This window comes from Budorcas taxicolor, chromosome 7, assembly GCF_023091745.1.
Source record: "Budorcas taxicolor isolate Tak-1 chromosome 7, Takin1.1, whole genome shotgun sequence".
Classification (NCBI taxonomy): domain Eukaryota; kingdom Metazoa; phylum Chordata; class Mammalia; order Artiodactyla; family Bovidae; genus Budorcas; species Budorcas taxicolor.
This window is the reverse complement of record NC_068916.1, coordinates 12,855,249-12,875,855: the sequence shown is the minus strand read 5'-3', so window position 1 is coordinate 12,875,855 and position 20,607 is coordinate 12,855,249. Positions and strand designations below refer to the sequence as shown.

The 20,607-nt window shown below is 56.8% G+C and overlaps 1 protein-coding gene across 1 annotated transcript in view; it reads right to left on the bottom strand.

Annotated features, from left to right (window-relative positions):
• Window positions 1–832: 832 nt before the first annotated feature.
• CACNA1A (calcium voltage-gated channel subunit alpha1 A) overlaps window positions 833–20,607 on the bottom strand; it is a 343,443-nt gene continuing 323,668 nt past the window's right edge. The window contains exons 39-49 of the mRNA XM_052643195.1: window positions 19,797–19,893; window positions 17,343–17,448; window positions 7,491–7,598; window positions 7,274–7,374; window positions 5,885–5,994; window positions 5,643–5,781; window positions 5,361–5,474; window positions 4,038–4,073; window positions 2,852–3,038; window positions 2,287–2,534; window positions 833–1,543 (exon numbers count right to left, since the gene is read on the bottom strand). Coding sequence (XP_052499155.1) covers window positions 833–1,543; window positions 2,287–2,534; window positions 2,852–3,038; window positions 4,038–4,073; window positions 5,361–5,474; window positions 5,643–5,781; window positions 5,885–5,994; window positions 7,274–7,374; window positions 7,491–7,598; window positions 17,343–17,448; window positions 19,797–19,893 — 1,957 coding nt within the window. The remainder of the gene's footprint in view (window positions 1,544–2,286; window positions 2,535–2,851; window positions 3,039–4,037; window positions 4,074–5,360; window positions 5,475–5,642; window positions 5,782–5,884; window positions 5,995–7,273; window positions 7,375–7,490; window positions 7,599–17,342; window positions 17,449–19,796; window positions 19,894–20,607) is intronic.

The following is a 20,607-nucleotide window of genomic DNA, read 5'->3' as shown; positions in this document are numbered from 1 at the left end:
TAATTCACAGTCCCAAGCCCACAGTTTTCAAACAAGGTAGGAAAAAGGAAAAAAGAAGCAAAGGAACTTGGTGGTGGTGTTTTTTTTTCTTTTTTCTTTTGTTATTTCAAGCAGGACCAAATGTCAGAAAAAAATGCTTCTTTTCTCAATCATTAATTTTTTTGTCCTTTTTAAAATTGTTTATTTTTTTTAAATTGATTTCTGCAGGCAGTAATAGTAGGGTTTGGTATAACCAGCAAGCACTCCTGTGTGTGTCTGAGAACGTGTGTGGGGTATGAGTGTGTCTGGTGGAGGTCTGTGTGGGACGCTGGGTTTCCTCTTCGCTTCCGGCTTCTAGCCACACACACGGGCCACCAGCACGCGTTCACCAGGGAAAGGAAAGATTTCAATTGAGATGATAAAACTCATCAATAGAAGCAATTTTTTTTCTCCCCGTTTTTCTTTTAAAAATGTTTTTTTTTTTTTTTAAATTTCCATTTTCCCCAAGGTTCTCCAAAAATGGCTGAGTTAATTCGAATCCCTTGGCTGTGTGGTTTGTCTGCCCCCGAGGGCCCCCCCGCCGTCGTCGTGGGGGATCGGGGCTGGGTGGGGGGCGCCGTCGCTGCCCAGGAGGGTCTTTTCGGGACACCCTGGTGTGTCCCGGCCCTGGGGACTCCCTCCAGAGTCCGGGGTCGTCCGGCTGGTCCTCTCCTGGGCCTTCCCGGGCCTCCCCGCCCCCGTGTGCTGGGCAGGTTGGCAGCGAGGTGGCCCCGCGGCCGGTGCGGCTGCTCCCCGAGGGGGGCGTGTGCGTGGGGTGCGTGGGGGGGCCGGGCGGGCGCCACCTCGCCCGGGCTTAGCACCAGTCATCGTCGTCGGTCTCGCTGTAGGCTTCGTGCAGGCCTTTCCGGGAGCCCGGCCCGCGGGGCCTGGCCAGTCCGTGGGCCGGGTAGTAGCCGTTCGGGAGTCGCCGGCCGTGCCTGGAAGGCGAGGCGCAGGCCGGGCCCGCGGCCCGGGGAGTCCTGGGCGAGCACGCGTGGCGCGCGGGGGGCGGCGCGTCGTAGGCGGCCGCCCGGGGCTCCTCCTCCCCGCCGCCGCCGCCGCCCGGGCCGTCGGGCTCGTCGTAGTCGGAGCCCCGGTAGTAACCGTGGTGGTGCCGGGGGCCCGGGGGGCCCTCAGCCGCGTGCGCGCCGGACGCCGGCCATCGCGCCCCGCCGTGGCGACACGGCGCCCTGGGGGACTCGCTCCGGGCCGGGCCCGGGACCCGCCGCTCCATCGCGGGCGAGCGGCTGCTGCCGTGGCCTCCCGTGGGCGGCCGCTCCCCGGCCAGGGGCTCGGCCACGGGGCCCGGGTACCTCCGCGGGCCGCTGGGGGCCGTTCGGCCCGGCCGCGCCGCGGGCTGCTGCTGCTGCTGGGGACCCGAGCCGCCGGCCTTACGGATCACGGGGGAATAGGACACGCGCGGCCGGGGAGTGGAGGGGGTCTGGGGGAGCTGGCGGCGTCCCCGCCGCGGAGTGCTGGTACCAGATGTTGAGGGGGCTGGGCTTCCACTTACGGAACTACTGCCCTACACGAAAATTGAAACAAAGGAAATCAAAAAAAAAGATACAACAAAATCAACCAGAAGGAGACGGGAGGAGACACAGAGGAGCGGAGGGTGGGGAGCGAAGGAAAATCCAGAGGACAGGGGAGGAGGGGGGAAGAGGGGACACACAGGACGTTCAAATGGAAAAAAAGGAAAAAAGCGACAGCCACAGGTGGGAGGAAGGGGGAGGAGGGGAGAAGGAGGAGGAAGAGTGAGAGACAAGGAGGGTGGGGGGAAGTCGAAAACCAACACAACAAAGTGAAAAGAGAAATGAGAAATGGAGTTTTGTAAGTTTCGGGGTTAAAAATAGCAGAAGTTTCAAAAATTACTCACAGGCGTCCAGAGGACAGAAATCATAATTGAAACAAAAAACGGAAGCCGGGTTAAAGGAAAGCAAAAGGCAGAAGGGAGCCAGGGTGGGCGTGAGTCGTAAAGACCACTGCTGGCCAGAAACTCAAACGTGATCCACAACCAAAGAGGAAGCAGCTGCGGGCGGCGGGGAGCGGGGTGGCAGGCGGGCAGGGGGCTGGGGTGCAGAGTGGGGAGCCAGAGTGGCAGGGGGCAGTGTCCACCCCTGCCCGAGCCCAACCCCCTGGCTTGGGGAGCCCCATGGTGGGCAGGTCAGAGATCACAGAGGGAGTGGGGAACCCCGCCCAGAGGGGGCTGTGGGCTGTGGCCCCCCATCCTCTCCCGGAGGGGTCCACGGGGCCTCCTGCCACACCCACCTGACGGTGGGCCATGTGCTCCCGGCCCTCACTGGGTGAGCGGGACCAGCGCTGGTCACGGGCCCGGGGCCGGCCGTGCTCCGGTCGCTCCTGGGCGTAGCGCTCCTTGTCAGGGGGCGGGGGGTGGTGGTGGTGTGGGTGGTGGTGGTGCCGATGCTTCCGGTCCTTGGGCCGGCCCCTCTCCTGGTCTCTTTCCTTTGATGGCAGGTCCCCAGACTGGGTGGTCATGCTCAAGTCTGTCCCCAAGCCTGGGGCCGCATGGGGTCAGACAAGACAGATGGCTGTGAGGAAAGGGCGGCATGGGACGTGCATGTGGGCAGCTTCCAAGCAGGACTGTGGGCCCTGCGGGCACCTGCCCTTGGGCCCGGGTGGCCTGGTGGGGGTGTGGGGGAGAGCTGGTCACCAGGGTGTGAGCAGCAGCTGGCGCATCTTGGTCCCCCTGGGTCCTGTCCAGGCCCTTCTGCCTTTCCTCACTCAGTGTTTACCCTGCTCTGCCTTCTCCCATCTCCCCCTGCTCTGTCCCCTTACACAGCCTCAGGTCCCTGGGCCCTGCAGGGCGACCCACCTGTGTCCACGTCCGTGTAGCGGCCCAAGGAGCGCTCGGAGGTGCGGTGGCCGCGGTCTCTACGCCTCTGGTGGTGCCGCTGGTTCTCCTCGGGCGGCACCCTCTCCAGGGAGTAGTCGTCCAGGCGCCGGGCCTTGGGGCCCAGCACGGAGGCCGAGCGCTTCATGGGGCTGGTGTCTGAGATGGTCTGGGGTGGAGGGGAACAGGCCGGCGGGCCGGGGTCAGTGGCCGGGACACAGCAGTCCCGGTCTGCCCCATCCGCCACCAGTGATGGGGGTGTGACCATCCAGAGGTGGAGTCTGGTCGGGGGAGCCCTGGGCCTCAGGCTCCAGGACTCTTCTGTCCCCTCCCCAGCTCCTCCTGGGTTCCACCAGGAGGCCCCATTCTCTCCACCTCCTGCTGGGACAGCCAGGCTGGCTGAAGGACAGAGCTTCTCCCATCCGGAGTACAAACCTGGGAGCCCTGGGCAGCCCGGCCTGCTCTCCAAAGCGGGTGAGGAGCCTCAGCCTCTCCTTGCTGCCAGGCCTATCAGCCCAGGGCCAGGCACCCAGCACACAGTCCTCCTTGGCCAAGGGACTTTCCTGCCCACCTGAGTCCAGCTTCTATGGGAAGCCTTTGAGGGACTGGCCTGGCATTTGAGACCCCCGGAGGGACCTGCTCTCCTCATCCTTGGCCTGCAGCTTGGGGGCCTGTGTGTTTGCTGCAGCCTTGGGTGGAACTGGGTTCCCTGCGACTGGGAGAGGAGAGAAGGAAGACAGAGCAGACTTGCCCAGGGCCTGGCCCAGTGGCACTGCCTGAGAGTGGAGTCTTAAGGGAGGCGGGGCTGTGGGACCAGAGGTTCACGGGTGGTGTCATGGGAAAGAGCCCCCAAGAGAGTGAGCCAGGCAGGGCTGCAGGTCAGGCTTCTTGGAGCAATGGATGCCCGCCTGCCAGGCTTGGGGGGCTCTGAAGAGAGGGTGGGAGGTTGGGGGGGCAGGGCGGGGTCACCCCTCCAGGGCACACATGGGGCACACAGAGAACACAACACATGAGGATGGGGCTCCACGGGGTGGGGGGCGGGGGGTGCGGTCTGCAAAGAAAGGGTGGGGTCCGAGGACCCGGAGAGATGACAGAACTCCCACGAGGGGGGGTGGGCGGGAAGAGGGGGCCGGAGCCCGGCTGGGCGGCGGGCGGGCGCGGTACATACACTGAGGTCATTCCCACGTGGCCGGCCCCTTCTCCTCTGTCACAGCCCCACGGGATGGTGCACACAGAAAAAACAGAAAGAAGGAAATAAATATAAAAGCCGAGAGGGAGAGGGAGAGGTGTGTGGGAGATGGAGGAGAATGCCAGGGTCGGGGGAGAGAAGAACCTGAGTGGGGGGGAAAGGGGAGGGAGAGAGAGGTTAATGTCCCCGGTGCGTGGGCGACCCCAGGCCCGGCTGGCCTTCCTCCCACGGGGACGGAGCACACAGATGGCAAAGGCACGAGACCGACAGAGGGGCGACGTGGCCGCAGGCGCCTGGCTCTGGACACTGCCTCATGCAACGCGCCCCAGCCCTGGCTCTGCTGACACTCAAGCTCCGGGGGTGGGGTGGGATGACCGTCAGCTGGCTTGGGCCCCCCTTCTCCTGGGGCCCGGAAGCTCAGTCCTGGTTGGGCTTTGGGGGGCCCATCGGGATGGGACTGGACAGTCACATGCAGGCTGGGTGCCTCCCACCCAAGTTCCCAGCAGCCAGAGGCCACGCCCCTGGGCGACCCTGGCCCGGCCAGGCACAGCACAGCCCCGCCCCCCTCACCCCCACCCCGTGCAGATGCCACGGCACAGCACACGGGCAGCCTGCCACAGTCAGACATGCCGCCCTGCCTCTCAGGTTGGGTGGGCAGCCCAGCCATGCTTCTGGCCCCTCTGTCCTGGGGGGCCGGGGGCGGTGGGACCCTGCCCCCGACAACCAAGCCCACAGCTGGGTAAAGCAGCCACACACAGACACGCGTCAGGCACACACACCTGCTTCTCCCCAGCGGCTCTCACAGAGACCAGACAGAGAGACAACTCCCGGGCACCACCCCAGACATGCTACCAGGTCCTGGGACCTGCCAAGTTCTGCAGAGCATGTACGATGTATGAGCACACCCATCCCTGTGTGCATGCGCCTCTGTGCATGCGTGCATGGATATTCTTGATTGAAGCTCTCACCGGGGCCTGACACATCCCCTCCCAGCCCCCCCCGCCCCATCCCTGATATGTGTCCTCCACATCCTCCGGCCTCAGCATCTCCAAACGGAGCAGAGACAAACCCCGTGGCGGTGACCATGGTGCCCTGCCCCAGAGGAACCTCGACCCCTCTCAGCCCTCCGTCAGGGAGAAACTAAGAGGACTGGGGCCTCTGCAGGTTCCAGAGGTGTGGACCCTGCCTGCTGCAGCCAAGGGTGCAGGAGTCCCACCCAGCCCTGGGTCCCTGGGCTGCATAGCGAAGCTGAGACTCCAGAGGCCAAGTCCAGTCCCCAGGGTGGTGGGTGAAAGCTCTCACCTGGTTCTCGGCAGGCAGGCGGGGCATGGAGGCGGCCCGGGCCTGGCCTTCCACGGGGAAGTAGTGCTCACTGTCGGAGTAGCCGTCTCTGCCCATCTCTCGCATCTCCACAGACTGCGGGGCAGATGGCGAGGCTGGCTGAGCCCCGGGGCCGCCTGGCCAGGGACCCCGGGGTGGAGAGTTGGCCGAGTGTGTGCAGAGCTGCAGGTGAGGGGCCCAGATCCCTCCTTCTTGTCCTGCCCAGGCCGGGGAGCCAAGGGGGCGGCGGGGCCGTGGAGGTACCTGAGAGTTGGGCTGGCTGTTGGGCATATCGGTGGGGGGGCCCCGCTCTGGGCTCCACGTGCCCGTCTTCTGGAACATCTCCTGGGCCCGCTGGGTCACCCAGGATGGGCTCTCTTTCATGCCACTTTCATGAGCCATCCTGTGTGGGGCACAGAGGCCAGGGTGATGGTGGGCACTCGTGGCTTTTGCACCTGGCACCCAGCAGCCCTGTTCCCCTGCCTCTGGCCAAGAGGGACACTCACAAGCCTCCTCCTGGGTCCAGCTGGGTGGAGGGGAGGGCGTTCTGGCCAGGGCCCCCCTCCTGTGTTGGAGATGGGGGTTCCATGCGCTGGAACATGAGAGGTGTCCGGTTCTGGGGAAGCAGAGAGCAGCGTGTGTACACAAGGTGGCCGGGGGGTGGGGGGAGAGGGGACAGATGGAAGAGGGTGTCCCAGGCTGAGGCTTTGGTTTCAAGACTGCAGTGGGGAGGCTATGGAGGGTATGCTTAGCCCACCCTGGGGGTGAAATCCTAGAAGCCATTCTTGAAACCCACCCCTACCCTAAAACACACACACACATTCAAGTCTGATCCATCAGCGAGTCCTCTAGACTCTTCTAAATCCATCCATAACCAGATCACTTCTCACCGCTCCATGACCCCCGCCCTGGTTTTCATCAGTTTTGTCCAGGACCACTGCCTCCTCCCAGGCTCCCAGCTCCAGCCCTTACTCTCCAAGGCTGCCAGAGAGCACCAGTGAGCAGCTGCAAGAGATCACTTCCCACCTCTCCTTGTGGCTCCCGCTTCACTCTGAGCAAAAGTCAAAGGCCCACAAACCCTGAATAATCCGTCCTGTCGCTTCCCCACCCTCGTCTCCTTCCCCTGCCCCTCTGCTCACTCTGTTCTGCCGTACGGACTTCCCTGCTATTTCTCACTCAAGCTCATGGGCCTCAGGGCCTTTGCACTGACTGTCCTCTCTGCCTGAAACATTCCCCCCTAGGTATCTGCTTGGATCTCTCTCCTCTTCCTTCAAGTCTTTCCTCTGATGTCACTACCTCAGCAATGCCTCCCAAACTACCCCTTCCAAATCATATTCCCTTGCCCACCCCCTGCTTTTTCTCATGACACTTACTTTTTTCTGCAGTGCTATATAATTTCATCATCTATCATTGCTGGCCTTCTGCCAACTGGAAAGTCTGCTCTGCAGGGATTCTGGTCTGTTTGGCTCACAGACGCATACCCAGAGTTGAGAAAGGTGCCTGGCACATGATAGGTGCCCAATGATTAAAAAAAAAAAAGTTTATTTGTTCTGCTTATTGGCTTATTTGACTGCACTGGGTCTTAGTTGCAGTACGTGGGATCCAGTTTCCTGAGCAGAGATCGAACCTGGGCCCCTTGCATTGGGAGCGTGGAACCCTAGCCACTGGACCACCAGGGAAGTCCCCGCCCAGTAAGCGTTGGTGGAGCAAATGAGTTACTCCAGGTTATGTCTCCTTGGCATTGCCCTCCTTCTTCAGTGACCTGTCCTGGGGCCTGACATCATCCCACTGTTCTGGTCAGTCCTCACGGTGACAAGGGAGACACTGTCTCCCAGCCTGGGCGTCCCCAGAGTGATGGACATCGGAAGGAGCGGCTGTCAGGGCTGGAGCCATACCTGTTCCTCGCGCATGGCCTGCAGCTTCTTGGCCTTGCTCTGCCGGTAATACTCCATGATCATCATGGCCGCGTAGATCTTGCCCACTGTCAGGTCCGTGGCTGGGGGCACAGGATGCGCTCACCATGGGTGGGGGCCTCGGTGTGCACCAACCCCGCCATCCCGAGGCCTCCTCTTCCCTCCCCCCTCTCTGTCCCAGGCCGGGCCTGGCTCTTACACTTGTGGGGGGTGACCAGCAGGTCCAGCGTCTTCTGGGACAGATTGGGCCAGATGGCCATCATCTCCTTCCGCAACTCAGCATCCATTTGTTGTTTGTCAGCTCCGCCTGTGAGTGGGAACAGAGAGGCATCAGCTGGCCTCTGGGGAAGATGCAAAGCCATAGGCTCCTGCTGACCCAGGCTCTGGGCGGGGCCTAGCAGGGTCAGGGCCTTTGAAAGACTGTGTGGGAGACAGTCCAGCATCCAGAGGGACCGACCTGGTTCCCACTCACCAGCTGTGTGACATGGGTGTTAGTCTACTGCGCTGTGCCTCAGTTTGCCCATCTTTGAAATGGGGATGATGGCAATAGTACCTGCCTCAGTGAGTTGTCTGAAGATGAAAGTAGTTGATGTGCAGCATTAGAACTATGTCTGCTGTAGGAAGCTTGGGGTAAGCCTCAGGGAATAGTGCTGATAGAGGAGGTTTGTCCCTCAACCAAGTTTCCCCTCCTATGAATGCTGACCTTGAAACTAGCTGACGCTTGGTCCTTCACCCCAGCCATGGTGATTCCTTGTCCCCTCTGTCTGAGTACATGCAAGAGTAGCCCTTCTTGCCTTGCCTGGGATTGGCTGGGGCCATGAGATGAGTTCTTGCCGATAAGGTGTGAGCAGAGTGAGGTGCCACTTTGGGCATTTAATGGCCAGTGCAGAACCCTCCTGAGTTCTCATTCCCTCTGTCACAGCAACTGGTAACACTGGGGACAGTGGTTGCCCACTCAGGCCTGGTCCCTAAGTGACTAATGAACAGAAGACCCTGCTGACCCTGGAAGAAATTCCCACATAATGCAAATGGGAAGTGAATCTTTGTTGGTTCAAGACCTTGGGGCTGTTTGTTACGGCGGCACATTCTCATTCATCCTGACTGATACATCAGCCTGGACCCTGTTTCAACTCTTGTTTCACAGCCCCCAACACCAGGCACAGGGGTGCTGTCCTAACATTTACCAGCAGTTAGGGACATTGATGACAGAGCTAGAGAAAGGGTCTGAGGGCTTTCTGCTGGGCCAAATATTAGCCCTGTGGTTGCTGGATTATGGGAGGAGGTTCAGGAGATCTGGGGGAAGGGCAGGGGCCGGCTATCAGCCAGCTGAGTAGTATTTCAGTGTTTGAACAACCATCCATGGGGGCCTGCTGGCTGAATAGCTGACCCACCCAGGCAGCCGCAAGAAGCCCCTTTGCCTCCACTCCCTGTCCACCTCTTGTTTCCCACCATCTGTCCTCATGGCCCTTCCTTCTCCCCCTCCATTTTCCGGATCCAGCCTAGGACTGTCTTTGAACCTCCTGGGCAGTTTCTCCTTCTCAGCTGATGTGGGTCAAAGCACAGACATCTGCCAGGCACTCTGTGCTTTCACTCATCTTTCCTTGAGTGACTCCAGAGACAGGTGTCTTTATTTTGAGAAAATTTCTTTCAGAAGGGTCTTTTGTCAAGTCAAGCACAGGTCCTATTCCACAGTGAGGATTTGGAGGCAGTAGGGCGCTGAACCGCCTGGACCAGTGTAGTGGCCTCTGCACAAGGCCTCCCATACCCACCAGAGGGCGCTCGTGAACACCTGAGGGCAGTCGCCTCTGCCGAGGTCCACCTCCCATAGCCCACCCATAGCCACCAGAGGGCGCCCATGAACACCTGTATCAGTCACATGTCTCCGGCGCTCAGAGCCCTCCAAGGCTCTCACCTCACCAAGGGTGATCTCCCCAAGTCCATAAGACCCTGAACCATCTGCCCTCATCTCTACTTTCCCCTTTGCTCACTCTGTTCCAGCCACACCAACCTCCTCCATGCTCCGCAACCACGCCAAGCATAACCCTGCCTCCAGGTCTTTGTATAGGCCGTTTCCTCTGCCAGGACGGTCCTTTCTACAGGTATCGGTGTGGTTCCCTCCCTCATCCGCTTCAGGTCCCTGCCCAGATCCTTTATCAAAGAGGTCTTCTAGCCGCCTCTCAACCTAAAGCAGCCCCCCTCTTCTATGCCTTTTCCTGGCTTTATTTCTCCACTCTGTACTTATCACCTCGCGCTGTTGCTCACCTCCTCACTGCGGGGATCTGCGGGGTCTAAATGTGCAGAGATCACTGGGGCCAAGCTGTGTGGGGGTGGGGCTGATGGGTGGGCCTGGACTCAGGTTGCAGGAGACCCTTCAAATAATCATCTGTTCTGTAGCTGGCCTTTCAACACCCTGGACACCAACCTATAACAGATTTTCTTTCCTCTAGGAAAGCAGTTGGAATTAATAGCTACATCTCCCATCCACTGTAGCTAAGTGAGGTGCCTGGGGCCTCTTTGGTTCCTTTTCAGAGACATGGGAAGGGAAAGAAGAGAACGTGACATTCCTGTGAAAAGTCACTTTTGTCTCAGGTGGAGAAAGGGAAGCCACTTATTGTTATGGACTGAATTGTGTCCTCCCAAAATTCACATTGACGCCCGAATGCCCAATGTAATGGCATTTGGAGATGGGCCCTTCAAGGAAGTGACCAAAGTTATATGAGGTTATAAGGGTGGTCCCTAAGAGAGACAGACAGCAGGGGTGCGTATGCACAGAGGATAGGCCATTGAGGATGCAGCAAGAAGAACGCGGCCGTTGGCAAGCGAGAGGCCTCTCGGGAGAAACCTAACCTGCTGGCACCTTGGTCTTGGACGTCCAGTCTCTGGAACTGTGGGAAAGTAAACTTCTGTTGTTTACGTACTGTCTCTGCTATGTTGTTATGGAAGCCTGAGCTGACTAGGATACCTGTTCTTGGTGAATGGTTTAGGCAGGGTCAAGGTTTCTTGCCCGGTCGGCACTGTCAGACACTGAGGCTGGATCATTCTTGGTTGTGGGGCCGTCCTGTGCACTGAAGGATTTCAAGCACCCTCGGCTTCTACCCATTAGTTACCAGTAGCACCCCCGACCCTAGTCCTGACAACCAAGCCCGTCCCCAGACATCGCCAGGTGTCCCCTGGTAGACACAATGCCTCCGGTTGAGAATCACCACCTTAGACTCCTTCTGCTTCAATTCACATGGAAATCTCTCATTCGGGATTGTTGTTCACATTGAAACACAGTAAATATCCTGCCTATGAATCTCTAAGTTGAGAACTTTCAAAGATGAGAACGTGCGTTCCATCAGGGTCAGGCCAGGTGTGAGCTAAACCGCAGCTTCCCTCCATGTCCTCCTGCTGAGATCCTCCAGCTCTGCCATCTCCCGCCTCCTCTCCCTCGCCGGTCAGCAGCTCTTCTTGCCTGCTCACTCAGTTCCAGCCCCTGTATTCCAGCTGTTATGCTATACTCTGTACTTTTTAAGGTACTATACTGTAGGATTGAAAATGTTTTCTTTCTTTTTTGTTTTTAGATATTATTTGTGTGAAAAGTATTATAAACCTATTACAGTACAGTACTATATAGCTGATTATGTTCATTTGGTACCTAAGCTAGTCTTCTGGACTTAGGAACATACTGGTTTTATGAACGCTCTTGGAACAGAACTCATTCATATGTAGGGGACTTACTATGAAGGGAAAATCCTTAGGGGATTTCAAGGCAGCTCTCCCTTGGGGTCATGGGATCCACTCAAGGCTGGATCTCAGGTATACTCCCCCTCCAGGGACGGAGTTGTTAATACTGGGGCTCCCAGGGCCTCCCTGGTGTCTCAGACGGTAAAGAATCTGCCTGCAATGCAGGAGACCTGGGTTCCATCCCTGGGTCGGGAAGGTCCCCTGGAGAAGGAAATGGCAGCTCACTCCAGTATGCTTGTCTGGAGAATTCCGTGGACTGGGGAACCTCACAGGCTGCAGTCCAAGGGGGTTTCAAAGAGTCGGACATGACTAAGTGACTTTCACTTTCAAAGACAGAAGGTACCCCTGTATTTGGGCATCAGTCCCCCAGAAACCAGTTGTGTCCCAGCATCTTCCCCTCCCCTACATCACTCTACACACCCCTGGTGAGCCTTCTCTGTTGCAGGATCCGTCCCATGCACGTGGCAACATTCAAGAGCTTCTCTTGGGACTTCCCTGGTGGTCCAGTGGTTAAGACTCCATGCTCCCAAAGCAGGGGGCTTGGGTTCAATCCCTGGTTGGGGAACTAACATCTCATATGTCACGTGGCCAATAAATAAATAAAACATTAAAGAAAAAAAAGCCTCCCTGGCATGCCAGGTACCATAAGGGCCAGCCCAGTTCCAGTTTCAACAGCCAAAACTGTCTTCAGCCTTCCCTGGGGTGAACTGCCGGCACCCAGATAGGAAGAAGGTTTCTTCTCTGTAGGGTATTGAAGGCAACGGGCAAAGGAGGTGGTAAGATAAGATGGGAGCTCCTGCTGCCATCTCTGTGTTAATTTGGTCTGTTAGAACTGACAACAATTTCTATCAGTTCATCAAAAGCTTCCGCTTCTGCCATATGCTCCTTAATATGAAAAGTTGCTCAGGCTAAAAAAGAAAGCCAAAAAACGAAACCAAAGCTGTCTTCAGACATGGCCAGTGATCTCTGGAGGCAGAATCATGCCTGGCTGAGAACCCGTGACTTAGAGTTTAAACCCCTGACCAGGATCCCCACCCCCTGACCCTGCTGGCTCTTTCCTTTCCACAGCATTTCTGGCCTTTGAACATGTTACATAGCCTGCCTATTTACAGCGGCCTATCTGTTTGTTGCCTGTCTCCCCACAACCCCCTTAGGGCTGGAGGTTCGTCTGTCCTTCCCTGCCACGACCCACTTGCTGAGCACAGGGCTGGGCACACAGCATGTGACCAATGGGGCTCTCATTCAGTGAGCTGGTAGTAACACAGGCAGGTCAGATTAACGCTGAGCAGGGCCCTGTGGGACACCCAGGCACGAAGGCCTTTTTCCTCCCCCTAGTCTTCCGGGCAAGACTCCAGCCTCCTTGACCTTTCCTGAATTCCAAAGGGTGGATTCCAACAGTTGCTAATCAAGGGATCAGCAGCCAGGAAAACCCCTGAGGCAAGATTAAAGGGGCTGGAGAAACGCATCAAGATTAGGAGAGGGATCCCATTATAGCTCCGGAGAAGGCAACGGCAACCCACTCCAGTACTCTTGCCTGGAAAATCCCATGGATGGAGGAGCCTGGTAGGCTGCAGTCCATGGGGTCGCGAAGTCGGACACAACTGAGCAACTTCACTTTGACTTTTCACTTTCATGCATTGGAGAAGGAAATGGCAACCCACTCCAGTGTTCTTGCCTAGAGAATCCCAGGGACGGGGGACCCTGGTGGGCTGCCGTCTATGGGGTTGCACAGACTCAGACACGACTGAAGCGACTTAGCAGCAGCAGCAGCAGCCCATTATAGCTCAGTTGGTAAAGAATCTGCCTGCAGTGCAGGAGACCTGGGTTTGATCCCTGGGTTGGGAAGATCCTCTGGAGAAGGAAATGGCAACCCACTCCAGTATGCCTGCCTGGAGAATCCCAAGGATAGAGGAGCATGACTCAGCATCTAAACCACCACCACCACCTGAGACCCTGCACACACTCTAATGTTGTCAGCAATCCCACCCTTTCAAAACTTTGCAGAACTTTTGTTCAGTTGCTAGGCTGTGTCCAACTCTTTGCGATCCCATGAACTGCAGCACGCTAGGCTTTCCTGTCTTTCCCTATCTCCCGGAGCTTGCTCAAACTCATGTCCATTGAGTCGGTGATGCCATCCAACCATCTCATCCTCTGTTGCCCCCTTCTCTTGCCCTCAATATTTCCCAGCATCAGAGTCTTTTCCAATGAATCGGCTCTTCTCGTCAGATGGCCAAAGTATTGGAGCTTCAGCATCAGTCCCTCCAATGAATATTCAGGATTGATTTCCTTTAGGATTGACTGGTTTGCTCTTCTAGCAGTCCAGGGGACTCTCAAGAGTCTTCTCCAGCTCCACAATTCAAAACATCAGTTCTTTGGCACTCAGCCTTCTTTATGGTCCAACTCTCACATCCATATATGACTACTGGAAAAATCATAGCTTTCACTAGACAGACCTTTGTTGGCAAAGTGACATCTCTGCTTTTTAATACACTGTTTATGTTTATCATAGCTTTTCTTGCAAGGAGCAAGCATCTTGTAATTTCGTGGCTGCAGTCGCCATCCACAGGTAATTTATCCTAGCAATGGGATTGATGGTGGGGGTCTTGAGCCATGCGGTATCAGTGTGACCCCTAGAGGGGCGAGAGGCTGAGCAACTGAGGTCAGCCAGGCTTACATGACCAATTCTCAATAAATATGCTAGACTCAAAGTTCAGGTGGACTTGGGTGGTTGACAATGCTTCATACATGTTGTCACACGTCATTGCTGAAAGATTTGTGCATGTGACTCCATTGGGAGGGAGTGGAAGCTCCCTCTTGGTCTCTTTCAGACCCTGTCCAGGTGCCTTTTGCCTTTGCAGATTTTAATCTGTATCTTTTTGCTGTAATAGACCACAACTGTGAGTAAAACAATTCTTCTCAGTTCTGGGTTCTATCAAATCACTGAATCCAAGCCTTTTTTCTTTTTTTGAATCTTCGTTTTGGGCTATCCTGGGACCCCCAAACACAGGTTCTCCAGAGGAAAACAGCAGCTGGGATACAAAGGTATTATGTAGGGGCTTCTCAGATGGTGCTAGAGGCAAAGCCCCTGCCTGCTGATGCAGGAGACATAACAGGTGCAGGTTCGATCCCTGGTCAGGAAGATCCCCTGGAGGAGGGAATAGCAACCCACTCCAGGATTCTTGCTTGGATAATACCATGGACAGAGGAGCCTGGCGGGTTACAGTCCATAGGGTTGCAGAGTCGGACGCAACTGAAGCGACTTTGCACGCATGCATGTACCAAGAGTGGGTGCACTGTTAGACCCATTTTAGAGGTGCGGCAATAGTAGCAGGCAGAATTCTAAAGCTTGCCCTTCTCTCTCGGCAAGATTCTGCTTATTCAATCAAATGATAGTCTAGGGATTGCTATAAAAGGACTTTGCAAATATAATTAAAGTCCCAAGTCAGTTGACTGTAAGTTTCAGAGCTGACCTAGGTGGGTCTTATCTAATCAGGTGAGCCCTCTAAAAGCAGAGCATTTTCTTGGCAGCAGAGAAGTCAGAGAGACTTGGAGCACATAAAGAATTAGATGCATCCCCAGGAGCTATGCATAAACTCTGGCGAGAAGCCAGAAATGAAACGGGGATCTCAGTCCTGCAGCCACAGGCAACTTAATTTTGCTAACACCCGAATAAGCCTTGGAATAAAATTTCCCCCAGAGCTTCCAAAGATGAGCCCAGCCTGGCCACCTTGGTTTTGGGCTTGTGAGACTGCGGATGGAGAGCGTAGTTGAGTCTATCTGGACTTCGACCTACATACCTATATGCTAATAAATAGGTGTGTTTTAAGCTGTTAAATTTGTGGTCATTTGTTACATGGCATTGCTAGCTGATGCATGGGCTGAGGCTCAGAGCAGGTGAGGTCTTCTGCCAAAGTTTACAATTGAGGACAGGGCAGGTAGGTGGGCAAGCTGAGTCCACTTTTCCACATGATTATAAGAAAGCAGCTGCCCATGTTTCTGCTTCCTCACCTCCCTGGGTTGGGACCCAGACCAGTTTCAACCATTTGTGTGGGGACCTGGACCAGTTTCTGTCTCACTGGACCAGTTAGTTGCTCAGTCGTGTCTGACTCTGCCATCTCATGGACTGTAGCCAGTCCGCATCCTCTGTCCATGGAATTCTCCAGGCAGGTATACTGGAGTGGTTTGCCATGCTCTTCTCCAGGGAATCTTCCTGACCAAGGATCAAACCCAGGTCTCCTGCACTGCAGGCAGATTCAGTTTCAACCATGCTGATAAGCAAACAGTCGGGGGCAGGCAGAACCACAACACAGACAGGCCCCAGGTCCAGACTAGACGCACGTGCCGAGATGCCCAGCAAGTCCGAGCCACTTGCCTCTGACTTGCTGCATGAGAAAGAAATTAACATTGTGTGTCAGACAAGGGCCTGAGCCCTGACCCTTCCCCTCCTCCACTTATGCTGTTCCGAGTCTCAGCCTCACCCCTGATTCTTTCACTCGATTTGGGGGCACCTCCTGCTCTCTTTACTTGGATCCCCATGCTTCCTGGCTCTAACAATGTCTGTCCCCAACGTGCCCCTCCCCCTTGCCCCGCCCCCACCAGGCACTGTTTCACTGGAACCTGCTGGTCTCCCTCCCTGAATGTCCTCCTTCTGAGCAACTTCCGGCCTTGGAGCCTCCTTCCCCTCTTCTCCTCAGGGCCCTGGAAAGAACACATGTCTGCGGTGCGGCCTTCCTTCCTGGTGACCTCTCAGGGGCTTCAGCTGGGTGCAGCCCTGACCTCTCTCTTCAGCCCCACTGAGATTTCCAACCCTCTGCTGGACGATGGACCCAGCTCCCCACCAGCGACTCTCCCAACTTCCTTCTCGTGGGTGATCCATGCGCCTCTGTCCCTGCCCTGCTGTCTCATGAGCTGCCAAGTCGCATCCAGTCTACTGTTAGGCCTCTGAAACCCACTCTGGGCAGTCTACTTCAGAGCTGCCCTGGTCAAAGTGGTCGGTGGTGACCTGGCACAAAATCCATTGATCGCTCACGGTCCTCAATCTTCAGAGCTGCCCTGGTCAAAGTGATTGCGGTGACCTGGCGCAAAATCCATCGGTTACTCTTGGTTCTCGCTCTCGGTCACTCTTGGTCCTGGGCAGTGCTAAACGCTGGAGATGCCTTTTAGGAGCCAGTGTTGCCCTGCTCTCCACCCACCTCCCTGGCCTCTCCTTTTCACTCTTTCTCGGCCACCTTTAATGCTGGGGTGGCCCCAGGCTCAGTCTTTGGGGGTCTCTCAGTTCACTCATCCCCTTGCAGAGCTCCTCCAGTCTCCTGGCTTAACACCTGCCAGCATTTGATGCCTCCTGTCTCTACACCTCCAGTCAAGCCAGGAGGACTCACCATCTCACTTCCTTCAGAACCTTGCGGTGGGGGGAATGCCAGAAGTGTGAATTGGAGGGCCCCTTCTAGCCCCCATGTCCACGTGTCACTGTCAACACCAATGTTTTGCCCTCCCTTGGCCCCAAACCTGCTCCTCCCGTCTCTTCTCTCAGGCAACTGGGGCTGGGTCCGTCCTTTAGTTGCCGGGGCCCCACGCTTTGGGGTTGGCCTTTATGCTCTTTCTTTAAGCTCCACATCCATCCATCAGCAATCTGGTCGTTTTGACTCCCAGGAAATATCCAGAATGTAAATAATTCATATGCCTTCCTTCCAAGCCCCTATCCTGTGTTCCCCTGATTTATGTCAGGGGTCCTCCTAGCCCACGGGTCTACCCTGGTGGCTCAGATGCTAAAGCATCTGCCTGCAATGCAGGAGGCCCAGCTTGGATCTCTGTGCAGGGGCGATTCCCTGGAGAAGGGCATGGCTACGAATCCAGTGTTCTTGCCTGGAGAATCCCATGGACAGAGGAGCCTGCTGGGCTACAGTCCATGGGGTGGCAAAGAGCTAGACACGACTGAGTGACTGACACTCCCACCTTCTCCTAGCTCAGGCCTTCCCACTGTGGCTAGAGGGAGCTGGGCCTGCCTCTGCTCACGAGACAGCGTGGCGCCCCCAGGCGGAAAGTGCAAGTCAGTGCAACACAGCTCAGGGTGGGGTTGCGGAAGGGATCTGCACCCGCTGGTCCCTCTGCCCGCAGTGCTTTCTCCCCAGGTATCCACGTGACTCCCTCACAGCTTCCTTACGGAGGTCTCCCCCTGCCCCCTGCGGAAGTGTCAGTGTCCTCCAGGCTTAGAGAGGTGTCCAGCACACGGATATTTGCTGAAGCAGGTGAATCTGCCAAGTCCTCTGAGGCCCTGGCTCCATCCACCCCGCCCCGCCCCCCCCGCCGTTCCCATTCCTGCCCTTACCTTTGGCAATTTTGATGTCCAGGGCCGTGCGGATCAGAGCCATGAGGGTAGAGTTGAAGTGGACGGTGTTGTCATCAGCGACGGGCAGATCCATCCGCAGGAGCCTCTGCAGAAAATCAAAGGCAAGGGCAATCATTCCCAGGGACCCCTCCGCTATCCCGTAAGCCAGACCCACCCTACCCGGGGAGCCCCAGGAAGAACTCTGAAGGCAGCGGCCAGGGTGCCCCCCACCCCTCAGGTTACCTGTCCCAGCGCTCCATTTCCTGGCTGCCCCTGGTGACCCGTAGGGGGCGCACTGGGGACTCGCCTATGCTGCCCGTTCCTCACCCGCCTACTGGACCCTAGAAGTGGCATTTCCAGGGTTGGCCCGGATCCTTGCCCTGCCCCAGAGTTCTTCTGGACAGCTCCGTTCCATTCTGACCCCAAAGAAGAAGAGCACAAGCCAGATCGCAGCAGACATGCAGCAGCCAGGCAGAGGGGTCCACGGCCACAGCCGCTGGGAGGGCCGCCGGCTCCCCACCCCACCCCCTGGCTCGGCCCAGACCAGACCAGATGGGCACAGACCACATGATTCCTCCGAGAAGCGGCAGGCAGGCGGCTCCCCGACTACAGATGGGGCGGGCCCCTCTCAGACATGCAGTGAGGCCATGACACATAGAACGGCGGACGGGGGCGCATGCAGACGGAATCTCGAGACTCATTCATAGCTCCGTGGAAAGTGTATCTCAGGGGCATGTCCGGGTCTTGGCTTTTTGTGCGATGGCATGGGGAAGGGGTTGAGAGGGTGTTCCCATGGCCCAGGGAAGAAAAAATTCCCTGTATCCCAGGCAGGGGCTCTGTCCCCCATGCTTGGTGGCATGGGAGAAGACGCTGGGCTGGTGTGCACCAGCCCAGGACGAGGTGGCATGGAGATGAAGATTGATGTCCACCAGAGCAGACACGGGGAAGCACAGAGTTGGAGACGGGGATGGGAATGGCAAACTCAGAGCAGAAGACAAAAGGTGGGTTGGGGCAGGGTGGTGAGGGAAGGGGTAGACAGAGAAACACACTGGGCCACTGTGCACAGCGGTGCACTGCACAAACGGCTCCCCATCTCAGAAATCATGGATTCGTGTTTAAATGACACCTTCCCAGCTGACAGTGGAAAAGTATCGGGTGGTCCCCACATGGGTGGATTCCAATATGTTCCCCACAGACAGAGTGTTCTGTGGAAAGGACGCTTGTTTCAAATTGGCACCAAGGTGCTTATGAACCCGTGGTGGCCCTGCACAGAGACCAAGAAGGAGAGGGCACTCTCCTCTCTCTTGCACACGCTCACACACACACACCGACACTCAGCCAAACAGAGATTGAGAGATGGACAACAGGACAAGCAGAAAAGGGGCCGGTGCAGGGAGGGCTGGTGGGGGAAGGAGGGGTGCCCAGGGGGAGGAGGAGGAGTAAGGATGTGGGGAGGTGGTTATGCGACACAGGAGGAAGTGAGGTGCACAGAAGGGGAGGAAGGATTCTCAGACACAGCGGGGGCCAAGGTGGGAGAGGAGAACAGAATGATGGGACCATACTTTTTGGAGGGGTTGACTGTCAAAGTCACCCCCTGAACTTCGTGTGGATGAGTTGTGGGGGACAGAGCATCTGTCCTTGGGTGCCAAGGGAGATTCCGGGACAGGGGTCTAGAGGGGTGGCCCGGCCCAGCCGCCTGGCGGCTCCTTCAGCCAGCATGCACCACCCCCCAGGTCGGCCATGGTGCCTGCCCGCCCCAGGCCCCCGCCAAGGCAGCGTGCATGGCCTGCGTCAGGGTGCCACGGTCCAGGGGTCCAGCTGCGGCCCGCCTGCCCACTCTGGAACAACGGAGAGGCATGTTGGGGTGTCTTGGGGGGAGATGGGTGGCTTAGGGACAGAAGACTGGGGAAGCAACTCCAGCGGGCAAGGAAGAGGGGAGAGGCTCTGGGTGCTCCCTGGAAGGTCTCAGATGCCCCAAGGCCCTAGGTCAGAGATCAGCTTCAGGTGTGTATAGGGGACCATGAGACCTGGGGGCTTGAGATATAAAAGGTGGGGTCCAAGCCCCTCTCTGCAAGGTGCCTGCCCAGGTCTGGGCAATGGGGGCCACTGTGGGCTCAGTGGCAATACCACCTCTCAAAGTGTTTGTGTCCAATTTGGTTCCTGGGGGACCAGGTGCAAGGGGACTTGGGGGCTCCCCCCCCTCCCCACCCCGGCGTGTTGGCCATAAGAGAGTCTCAAAACACCAAGACACACTGATCGGAAGGACGGACACAGGAAACTGCTTAGAATCAAGGGACGGTCAGGATCCATTTACTTGAGGAGGAAAGGGGAAAAAAAGAAAAAAGGAAAAAAAAGAAGAGTAACGCTCGAAAAAGAGACTCGGCTGGCTGTTCCTGGTCAGCACTGAAAAATCCCCAGTGCCTGGACGTCGGTGGTTGGCAAGGGTTAAACTACCTTGTAAGCCACTCTGGCCGGACACTTCTTCCCCAGACCCAGGGGCGGAGACATGTGTCTCAGCATCTGATACATGTCCGGGTAAGGCATGCGGCCCCTGGCAGCACCGAAAACAAAAAATGGAGGTGGGAACGGAGAACCAAAGGAAAGGTGGGTGGAGGGAGGGGAAGAAAAGGAAGGGGAAAAACCAAAGGGAAAAAAAAAAAAATCACACGAGCCGAAAAAATAGAGAGAGAAGATGCAGAGAACAATAAAAGAGGTGTTTCAAATAAATAAAAAAGAGGAGAAAAAAATGGGAGAGGTAGTTAAAAAATATTATTTCACTGCTTGTGAGCAGGGAGAGAGAGAGAAAAGAGAAAAGTCAGATTCACTTTTGACTCTGAGCTCTAGTTCCGGTGGAATGTGGATAGAATGGGCAAGGCGCGGGGCGGGGGGCGGGGGGCGCTTCTCACTCAGAAGGGCCTGGAGCAATTCTTTGGTTTGGTGTCATTTAAAAAACTGGGTCAAGTTCTCTGGTTTGGCTGAGGCTGGTCTCTGAGGGGGCCTAGATGGGGAAGAGGGGCCACGACAGTGGGAGAAGGGCTGGGGGCTTCGGGAGGCGAAGGGTGGAAGGGAGAGAGTGGAGTAGATGGTGGGGGGGGGGTCAATGCAAAGTTACGGTCCCCTCGGATGTGTCTGATTTTGGGGTGCCGTGGAGACCCCGGGATGGGCAGCTTCAGCTAAGAGCAAGCAGAAATGGCTGAAGGGAACGGAGAGATAAACGTTCCATGCTTCATCAAGTCTACGTGACTGCATTCTGTTGGCTAAGAGA